Source organism: Saccoglossus kowalevskii, chromosome 2 (assembly GCF_978046115.1).
Source record: "Saccoglossus kowalevskii chromosome 2, keSacKowa6.1, whole genome shotgun sequence".
Classification (NCBI taxonomy): Eukaryota; Metazoa; Hemichordata; class Enteropneusta; family Harrimaniidae; genus Saccoglossus; species Saccoglossus kowalevskii.
The window spans coordinates 25,509,637-25,521,154 of NC_140642.1; the positions used below are offsets into that span (position 1 = coordinate 25,509,637).

The 11,518-nt window shown below is 35.0% G+C and overlaps 1 protein-coding gene across 1 annotated transcript in view; it reads left to right on the forward strand.

Annotated features, from left to right (window-relative positions):
• The window catches only part of LOC102801722 (uncharacterized), a 33,092-nt gene extending 22,037 nt beyond the window's left edge, over window positions 1-11,055 (forward strand). Inside the window, exons 32-41 of the mRNA XM_085505472.1 lie at window positions 575-820; window positions 1,753-2,022; window positions 3,847-4,038; window positions 4,800-4,901; window positions 5,923-6,150; window positions 7,003-7,103; window positions 7,557-7,700; window positions 9,453-9,612; window positions 10,049-10,189; window positions 10,790-11,055. Coding sequence (XP_085361598.1) covers window positions 575-820; window positions 1,753-2,022; window positions 3,847-4,038; window positions 4,800-4,901; window positions 5,923-6,150; window positions 7,003-7,103; window positions 7,557-7,700; window positions 9,453-9,612; window positions 10,049-10,189; window positions 10,790-10,878 — 1,673 coding nt within the window. The 3' untranslated portion in view covers window positions 10,879-11,055. The remainder of the gene's footprint in view (window positions 1-574; window positions 821-1,752; window positions 2,023-3,846; window positions 4,039-4,799; window positions 4,902-5,922; window positions 6,151-7,002; window positions 7,104-7,556; window positions 7,701-9,452; window positions 9,613-10,048; window positions 10,190-10,789) is intronic.
• The last annotated feature ends 463 nt before the right edge of the window (window positions 11,056-11,518 follow it).

An 11,518-nucleotide genomic window follows, 5' to 3' on the forward strand; every position in this document is an offset into this window, starting at 1 on the left:
GTAAGTATACTCAAGTTTGAATAACTCGAGCCCCCTTCTGTCACCTGATTATTGAATGCCCAGACAAGAGTGCAGTTGTATGTACACCTTGTATCTATTATTATATCCCAAACAAATGTAGTTATTTGCCCCGGTAGAGAAGTTTAATGTAAAAACCTTGTGATTGTTCATGTCTGGGGGAATCAGTGAGATACGAATGTCAAATTGACTGTATATTGCTTTCTATTCAAGGCAAAGTGATATAGCTTCTGAATACTTCTGAATAAAAGTGACTTTGTGAAGTTGTATGGCTATCAACAAATGTTTAGAGGTTGCACAACCAAAAATACATCAAAATCAATGCAGGATCATTCCATCATTTCAATTTAATAAACAATTTACAAAATAAAGCAGTTGCATGCTCAGTACTCGCAATGAATAATGAAGCTATTATTTCAATCACAACTCTGCTTCCAATACTTTCAGTAAATCAATTTTTTTTTTTTTTTGATCAAATTTCACATAATTGAGCTTGAATCTAAATACCCTGTTTGGTAGAATTTGACCAAATAACAATATTATTTTTTTCTCGCAGGATTGGTGAATCTGGTTGATGTATCAGTCTCTGATGCAGACACTATGACCATATCTGGTACTCAGACTGTAACTGCAAAGACGTTTATGCAAGACCTTTCAATGTTGTCAGATTTAACGGTTGGTGGTGAAATAAATGGTGTCGATTTTGATCTAGAGGCATGTACATTGAACACAGTGCAGAATATAAGTGGTATCAAAAGCTTCACGGAGTTAGCTACCATACATGGTGAAATAGAAGCATTTCGTGAGTATCTTCCCCGTTTTTTGATGAATCTATATTGAGGAGGGGGCAAAGTGAGATTGGTAATGTCTTTTATAACAATTTCAGCCTTGCAGCAGTGTTGTGGCATCTATGCTGTTGAGCTGCTGCAGCCTTGCTGCATGACCATTTTTTGTATGCAAATTAGCACTGCAGCATGGATGCAGCTACTTCTCACACAGATCATTACAATCATGTTTCCAAGACTTGCTGTAAGGATGTCCCTGCCACCAAACCAACTGGTTCACTTCACAACATTAATTACTATCTACCTGTGCTTGAAATAATACAAAACAAGTTCCTCAAACAAAAACTGTGATAAGAGTCAAACCAGTGTCTATGCCACACAGAAATGACCAGTGCACAAGGCATTCCTGCTTTAGGTTATAGCATTATGGTAGCCATGTCTATGAATTCTGTGCGGTAGCAGTGCAGCTAGCCAGACCAAGCTGCAATGATTTGTAATTCTATTCCTGCACTGATTTTTTTTTCTGTGCAGTATCACTGCCGTGGCCATACTGTAACTATGCTGCACAACTTGCATTTTCATGAAGCGTGTCATCCCAGTTGTATTCAGTCTCTTCATGCCAGTCCATAAATTTTAATGGTTGACTTTTTTTGGCTATCTACAAAGATGTACCTCGACTTGCTACATGTGATTGTTTTGTGATCATCATTCAAATTGTCACTCAAATTGGCTAATTTGCATATTTGACTGCAAACATTGCATCTTCACAACATAACCCAATTGTTCTACTACGTGGCAAGTTTTTTACTTCAAAAAGCTTTATTTCCCAATAGGGTGGTACCCATATGCTCTATCACATAGCTAACTCTTGCTACATGTTTAATATATATATATATATGAACATCACTTTTCTGATCATAAAATGACAGTAATTGTGATTCATCAACAGAGAACGTGTCCGGACTTGATATTGTCCAGCTGAATAATGATCGTGTGAAATTGAACAGTGATGTCAACATTACTGGAGTAATTAAATTTGGAAATGTTACATTTAATGGGGATGTCATGGTAACAGGCTTAGTTGAATATAACAATCTGAAGGAATTTGACATGAAAATGACTAAATTGGAGCAAATTCTAGAGGAAGATGTTTACGAGTTCAACAGTGTGGCGACGCAGCAGTGTCAAGTTATTGAAGATCTTGCACTTTTCTATGAAGGTAAAATTACCCACAAGTTATTTGGTTCAACTGATCTTTAAGTTGGGGACAACGTCAAAGGATCGATGTCAGATAAAAATAAAAAAAAGCTTAGAAAGAACTCCCGTGTGCTGAGAGTATTGAAGACACATTAAAAATTAATTCAAAATTACTTGTACATGAGATATTGATAGAAAAGTTGAAAACTAATTATGTACATCAGGTAACTAATATGAACAGAACAAAAAAATTATGAATTATTATGCTAATTAGAGAATTAATATGAACAAATTTTAACCCAAAATTAATCAGGCCTGTCTATTGTCCTAGAGCATTTATGTACCAAATTTTATTCAAATGTGATGATCAGTAATTGAGATCAGTGTTAATTATGTTAATTAGGAGATTAATAAGCATAAATATTTACCAAAAACTAATTGGGTTTCTGTATAGTTCTCTTTAAAAGTTTCATTAAAATCCAATTTGTGGTTTTTTATACATCAGTGGAACATTATGCAAATTAGGTAATTAATATCCAATTAAAACTAATTAGGTCTCTGCATAATCCTAGAAGATCTATGTAGCAAGTCTCATTGAAATGTGATGATTACTACTTGAAATATCAAAAGCTGAAAATTAATTAATTATGCAAATCAGGTAATTAATATGTACTGATATTACCCAAAAAACTATCAGGTCTGTGCAGTGTCCTATGACATCTATGTACCAAGTTTTATTGAAATGTGATGATTAGTACTTGAGATATCAGTGGAAAAGCCGAAAATTGATTAATCATTATGCAAATTAAGTAATTAATATTGCACAGATTTTTACCCAAAACTAATCAAATCTGCGCATTAGTTTGGAGCATCTGTGTGCCAAGTTTCATCAAAATCCAATGAGTGGTTCTTTAGATATCAGTGGAAGAGTCATGAAACAGCCAAAAATCAGCTAATTATCATGCAAATTAGGTAATTAATATGCATGGATTTTTACCAAAACCTAATCAAATCTGCGCATTGGCCCAGAGCATCTATGCACCAAGTTTCATCAAAAACTGATGTATGGTTCTTGAGATATCAGTGGAACAGACGGACACACACTAACTGCAAAGACTCCCTTTTTGTTCTTCACACACGGGAGTCAAAAACTTATTTGCTTTTGTGGGGGTTTGACCTCAAAAAGTTTCCGTCCTACAAAAACGATATTTTTTAATGAAGTCAAACAAATCGTGGAGTATTTGTAATTCGTTTTTTTTTCTATCCAATTATTGACAAATAACAGAAACTGAAAAAAATACATCCAAGACGAGAAAATGGTTTGGTCTGAATGTGTCAAATGAGGTCAATTTCAGGGCATGGACCTAGAGCATGTGCAGAACCCAGAAAAGTAGTTTGCGCATGCGTATATTATTAACTCTTGAACGACTTTTTAAAAAAAAAATTATGGATTTGTATTAAAAAATGAGAAAGGTGATGATGACATTTATTACAGGAGAACATGCATAAAATGTGTAATGACAATTTCATTGTAGTACCTACCTTTGTAAATTAAATGTACTTGTTAAAGTCTTTTTACACCCACCCGACAACCAACTGCTATGCCATACTACTGTCCTATTATCAATTTGTATTTAATGGTGAATGTAGTCCGACGCCATGATCAATATTTATCAATTAAGTTTCAGTGGGGGGGGGGGGGGGAACTAAAAGAATTGAGTTTTTTATCCTACATCGATCTTTTGACGTCTTCCCTTAATTCTAAGATTGTAGCTTTGTGTTGGTTTAAACAAATTGAAATAATGGTACTTGCAAAACATTTTTTAAACTTATTTTTTCCCCCCAGGCACAATTGCCAGTCTGGACTTTACTGAAAAAGTGCAGTCCATTGATGTCACCGACGCTAGACATATGGAAACGTTCAAGATGGAAGGAAAAACTTATTTGGCGACAACGTCGTATGGATTTGGAATAAATTACTGTATCACCAGTGGTATTTATGAATGGAATGATGTACAGAGTCAATTTGAAATAAAATGTAAGCTGCTCTTTTCGACTGTCTAGATCATAACAATGCATCAACATTGTTTCATTGAAGCCGATCCTGGGTATTGTACAGATTAGTGTCTTGCATGGTGGTACTTTTAGTCCCATTTCAGGAACTATTTGGGTTCAGTCTATCGGCCATTCTTTCACCAATCACAATCAAGCTTAACACATAGCCACCAATCTGACATGTATGGTCTATTTTTTAGCTTCGCTGTCGACAGTCAACCCAGCGGGGCTGTTCATATTAGTGATTGTCCATTGTCGTCAACTTTACAATTTCAACTTCTTTTTCGAAGCACAAGTCAGAATGTGTTTAAATTTGATATGCAAGTACCTTGGATGGTTCTCAGATTTGTTCATTTTGTAATGATATCTTCAATTCTCTAATTTTGGTGAATATTTGTCATTTTTGGTAAAAAGCGATATTTTTGAATTGCGTTGATACTATACATATTGTTCATTTTCTAATGATATCTTCCATTATTTTTTAATTGAAATGTGCATTGCTATCTCAGCCGACAGGCTGCTTGTTTTTTTTATTTCTGTCTATGCCAATTTCTTACTAATGTATCGCCTGATTCACTTAAACACAGTGCCAATAAAAACGTGAGGAAGGTACTGTGCAATCTATTTGTCTGATGGACAATATCAATACTCGGCAGTTTTAATGTTGTAGATGACAATGTGTTATAACATAAAAAAAAATAATTAGGTTGCAACATTGACAGCATTGAATGTTTCTGATTGCAGGGAATGAACAGACCAATCGTGCTACACGATGGCATGCCTTCACAATAGAAGACACTCAATTCCTCTTCATTGCTAATGGTGGAACTAAAACATGCTCCAATGGTAAGTTGATAGCTTTGTAAATCTGAATGTATAGAAATTTGACTGGCAATGTTTTAATTAGGCTGAGCATTTGTAAACACATTGAGCTAATGATTCTACCACTTTAACTGTAAAGATGCGAGAAACATCCAAGAAAATGTGAATTTTTTTTTTCCAGTTATTTTTATTCACTGCCCTCCCAGTCTCTGGCATATATGGTAGTCCATATACGTAGTGGTTACCATATCCGTCTTAACTCCAGCAATCCTACACTTGCGATTTTGTTTGATTTTCATATTTCTGATGATGAAAATTGTGAAGACGGTTAATTGAATGAATCTTAGAAATGCCTGGACCAATCACAATCAAACTTCACACATACATCATGCATGATATTATACCTATGCACGTCAATTTGTTTCATGATCTGATAGAATGGTGGCCATTTTTGTGCTAAAAATCCTTAAAATCAAGCATTTCTCTGCTGTTTACAGATGGATTTTGTTCAAACTTGGTACATACATTAGACATTACAGGTTCCTAATGCCCGTCATTTATTTTTCAGATCGGATACAAAATGGCTGTCTGGCGGCCATTTTGTTTTTATGATTGGGCTTCCAGAGCCATATCTCTGACTTGCTTTGACTGATTATGTTCAAATTTTATATATTAGTTATACGTCATGTTATATATATACATGTATTCAAAACGGTTGATTTTGAATGCTGTTCCAGAGCAAAAACTCTCAATACTCGTTTGACGATCAGATACAAATGTCAATCATTTTAATGTTAAAAAATCATATTTCTGACAAGGTTATATTCCAGCTATATTACTACAAACAAAACTATACATATATATCTTAAATTTAATAACTAACTGGGACTGTGCCATGCATGGCTTATTTTCATTAATATTTGTAAAGCATGTAGTGTATTTCATTAATACTACATATCCACTCAGTTTAGTCTTTTGCAAAAATGGGATATATTAAACAAGTTTTAATATCATTAAATGCAGCATAAGGTTTATGTTTTTGCAGTTGATTACTTCATCAGTGAGCTATTGGCGTACAATACAACAGTAGACGATTTTGTAAGTGTGCAGTTTATAGAATCGTATGGATCAGTAGATGCCGATACGGTAGAAATTGATGGGTATACATATCTAGCTGTAGCCAATACTATATCATCTTACAGTCACGACTTTCTATTCAAGTACAATACATCATCTGGACAATTCGATTTTTATCAAGAATTTGAAACTGAAGGCAAGTACTGTTAATATTTGAGTGACAAGTTGCATAATCAGATGTAAATGTAATTTACCAGAATATTCATTGAGCTGGAAGTCTCCATGGTTTTCAGCAGATCATGTGTACTGCTTCAAGAGTTGTGCTTGCATGTACTGAACCAGTTAACAGTGCTTGCTGCTATTTACATGGTGAATCTATTTTAGCATTCAAGCATTTTTTTGTATCTATATTAGTACAAATTCATTTCCAAATTCATTCTCTGCCCTGCAATCAGTTTGTCACATTAGTGTGTTAATACTTTGATCCTTCCACTATTGAATTATTTTATAATCATATCTCTAGATATGCTAAGATAGGACTCAGGAGATTTTAATACTACAGTATGTTTTGTTAACCAGTTTAGTCATTTCATAAGGGAATGAAAGGATTGATGCTGCTTAACCAAAGAGTAGATTTGCAGATCTTATAAAATACCCTACACCTTGTGAAAAGAGTATTCCATGAAAAAAAACTATTCTTGTACACTGTATTGTTGATGCGTAGCACAAACATCTGTCCAGTTGTGTATGGGTAAAATACGGAATAGTACATTGTGCAGAAAATCGTGGGATACTTTGCAAGCTTTTACTGAAACCTGTAAATTTTGTACGACTTAGCAGATATTCAGCATTGAAAAATGCACACATCTTATTTGTCAATATCAAAACTGATTGTTTATAAAACCAGGTCCTATTTCATTACATTGCATGTACGTACATCGGAATTTATTTTGATGTAAATGTAAACAACAACCCCCCCCCCTTTCAAGTACATGCATCCCGCTGCATGGTAATTTAAGTCTTGACGGAAATTACTTTCTTTTATCAGCCACTGGTGGAGTTGAATTTGTCACCATCCTTGATGATACTTACCTGATATTTGGCATTTCTGAAAGCAGCACAGAGTCGCCTGTCTATTGGTTCAACGGCGTAAGTTTTATTGTTTTGGAAATGCACGTTTCATGAGATTGGGAGAAAGATGCTGCCTTTGTGCTGATGAAAAGCATTTCATAGTTGAATCATTTTGACGAAATTGTGTTCAGTGTGCTATATTGTTAGGCATGCATAATTCTGATTAGACATTCCCGAACGCTTCCAAAATAACATGATTTTATGATTGCTGGATTTTTTTTTACACTATCAGATGATGTACCGGTATATACTTGATTAGCACAACGCTGAACTATTTTTCTTCATAGAAAACGAGTTTCTAGGTTTGATCCAGAGTAATAAGAAGTGTAGATTGTGTGCTTATGTCTATTGATACTAGTTGAATTTTGGCACAGTTTCATTACCCAAAACACTGCCTTTGTATGCACCATTCAGTTTAAAGTGTGCTCATTTCATGGGATTCACAAATGGAACATTTTTTTTTTTTTGCAGACTGATTTTGAGCTATTCCAGACCATTACTACTTATGCCTGTAGTGATGTTAAACAATTTGAATTGGATGATTCTGTAGTGCTGGCTATTGCCAATGAGCTGTCGATACAAAGTGATCAAGCTAGTTACGATTCTGAAATTACTGTGAGTATAATTGGAGTACATGCTCACCTTGCTGTCATGTGGCCCGAACCAATACATTCTTGGTTTTGCCACAATGAAAAACCCATCTTGTCACCATAAGGTCGTCAATATTGTATGACTAAGAATTTGTAAAGTTAAAGATAAATAATTGCTACATTGACAGTGCCTCTTTTGAGACTCAATACAATGGGGTAGAATTGTTAAAAATCGAAATTTATTAGTTAACATGCTAGTAATTTGGTTATGACGCATGTATATCTCAATATATGCAAGAGTTTGTATGGTCATATGAACAGTGCACTATTTTGTTGGTTTCACCCTTCACACGTTTTTTTTTACAGCACTTTATTCTTGTCCCCTTTCACCAGATCAGTTTATTACATTCTAGTTATTGATTATCTCGTAATTGTAATCACCAGAATGATAAATGACGTCCACATGTGCCTATTGTAACTATATTATGGGACCTATAATGCATACCAATTAAAATAATATTGTTCAATTTTGATCTTTTGACTTGACTCAAAGTGGAAGCTTGGTTTGTCATATTTAAAATGCAGAAACATTAGGTAAATGTTACTCCCAGATAAGATATGTAGATTTTTAGGAAGTCGCACAATTTCTGGTAGTGTTTAGCGACTTGTTCAGATGCTCACCTGTAGGCTGTTAACTTAAGTTGTGTGTAGGTTTCACACCATAAATTTGTAGAGGTGTGGTGGTCGTGTAGATAACCCTGGATGCAACGGTTTTTAAAAAAAATGGAATGGCGTACTTGTATTTGAAATTGATTTATTTCATCTCTGATTTGTGAATTGCAGTAAAAACATGGGGCTGATATATTGAGCGCACTTAATATCCTCGAGGGCGGAGCTACGTCACAAGACGTTCCACGTTGCTAAGACGTGCACCACTGTACCACGTATTTCTTTAGGCATTGTGCGCGCTGCTGTGGAACGCCGGTCGAGCCAGTGAAAATTCGAGAAAACAACACAAACTCAACTTTGAAGTAATCCTGAACAACCAAATTTATACATGTTGCACACATAGGGCAAATCTTGTTACACTGTTCAGGGGAGTCTCAACAATCATCCCAAAGTAACGTTTTCTGCGAGTTTTGGGCCTTTGTTTTCACCGCGGGGGTTGCCAGGTGGTGAAAATGCCCGGATGTCCGCCCCAGAGGATAGTTTGATAAAAATTTGATTGCCAAAACCAATGTTGTTGAAAAGGCTTCATTTCTTTTTTCTGGATCATGCAAGTGCAAAGATGCCATTGTTGTATCCGATATTAAAAATTCAAATGGTCTTCATTCCAATAACTTTTGAAAAAGAGACTTTATACACACCTGTAACAAACTTGACTTGGGATGCATTCATTTCTTGTTGCAACTATTTTAGTGCAAAGTTCATTGTGGCAGTGGTAATAAATTGGACCTTGGTGCTGGCCAACTACATGTATCAGCCATTTTGTTTCAATAGAGCCATATGTTGAACACGTCTGGACTGATCATGTTCAAACTTCACATGTACATTATAGGATATATGTGCACTTGCATTCATTTTGTGATCTGATTCAAGGTAGCTGAATATCAGTCATTTTAGTGCCTAAAAAAATCGTTTCTGCTTGTCATGGCCATTTCAAGAGTCTCCCAGCTTGCAATTTTTCAACTCGCAACTGCTTTTCATGACAATTTGTGTTTTGTTGCATTCAATCATTTTTTAATGGATGAATTTTTTTTCTCTTGTGTATTTTCAGTTTTATTCCTGGTCAAATAGTGAATCACAATTTGAAAAGCTTGATTACTCAATTTCTGTAAGAGCACCATCTGCAATTGATGAAGCTGTAATTGGTGCATATCATTACCTTGCCGTGGCTAGTAATCATGAAGATACTTTCACACTGTGGAAGTATTGCTGTAAGTTTGTTTAAATCGTGTACTATCCTATAGTAGGAAAAACAAAGGCAATCAACTACTACATTATCTAATGATTACATGTATCTAGTTTGTAAGGTAATCTTACTCCATGCTCTTAATGACATGCATACAAGTACTATAACTCGGCTTAATCTCTTCACTACCAGACTCTTGTGTTCTTCAATATAAGAATAAAATTTTATTTAGTTTTTACTTGAAACATTTGGCTATTTTGGTCCCAATCTTCTGAAGGAAAGTGTAGACGACTATTTTGTGAATTTGTGATGAATATATTAATATTGAGGCTATTGGTGACATGCTTGGAGATGTCAAAATGTGTACTTGTACCATTCCATGTTTGCTCTGTTGAAATACAAGCAAACAGTTGCATTTATTGTATACTAAATATAAAAATGACTTTTGTTCTTTACTTTAGATTCCTTGGGGTGGCAAATTCAAATGACTAGGACCCTAAAAGGATTATACAGTGTGAAGTTCGTGACTATCGATGAAGATGTATACATTGTGTTGTCCTCAGAAGATGTGGCAACTGAAGTCTTAAAGGTTCATGTAATTGGTAAGTTACTGTCAGCTATTCTAACCATTTACAGTTGCTTTGAGGCAGTTGTCAAACTTTCACCCATGAAGATGTGGATTTGTTGCCCTATAACGTGTTTTTCAGTTTCTGCCTCATGGGCCACATGGCACCATTTTTTGATTTGTATTTTGTTTCAAACTGGGGTTAAATTTTACCGAGGTTACACTCTTGATCAAAAATCATTTAAACTTTGGCACCCAGAATACCATTTCCCTGTCAGAGTTAAAGGCATTTAAATGCAAGAGACTCGGGGGCCTAATCCATCCTGAAGGATTGGATGCGTTTTGGTCCAGAGTTCATCCTAGCATCTCCCGCCCTCAAGTTTAGTACCATGGAAATTGCATTCTGGGTAACAAGTCCAATGCTTTGATTTGATTTGCCAGTCATCAAAAAGCCCAGGAAAGTGAAATTGAAAAAAAATTTTTACAATTATCACGTTTTTTTGTTTAACTTTCTTTAATCTGCCATTACTTTGTATGGTTCCAGACGAAAAGTGTTTGAATACTTCAGTTGTACCAGTAGTAAAGTGAACAGTTGTCAACAGTTTGTATTGAACATTTTTTTTTTTTCACTCCCCAGGTGGCAAAGCTGAAATTGATCATCAGTTTGAATGTTCTTCCCTAATGGCAAATTCATGGAAGCGTGAAAATCTGCTACATCAACCGTGAACGGGAAAATTAACTTTATATTTATTTATAAAATTTATTTTCCTATTTATCAGAGTATTGATTGTGAATACAATTTGTAAATTAATTGCCAATAAAAAAAAAATACATAGTTTTATATTACATGGCCGGGATTCCTACTTTACTTCAATTAAACAGTGCACATATTAAACAAAAAAATTTTGCGCAGAATCATTAATGTAATTTATTTTATGCATGTCATTTTACATACCAGATGAAAGTGTGGCCCACAATGTAGCATGCAACCCAGTTGAACATTTTGAATCAACGCATTTCAATGAAAGGGGTCAAAGGATGCAACTTTTAATTTAAATAGTGGAATCATTTCCAACAAGTCATTGAAAATGCCCATCTTGGTTAAATTTTTGAAAGTTCTCCTTGTATAAAAGAGGGGTTGTCCAGAGTGTGTCCTTGAAACTTGAGTTGCAAGTACAACAAATGCGTGACGAGCCCTCAGATTCAAGACGTGGCAAAGAAAAACAAATTGAGGTGCGCGTCTATGTTATTGCACTGCTAAAATTGTTTAAAGTGTGCTCGAGAAAATGCAAGGCTGAGGATCGGAATGAGGGACTAAAATTACATTACTTGTTGCCAATAAATAAATCTTTACATGGGGCTTTAC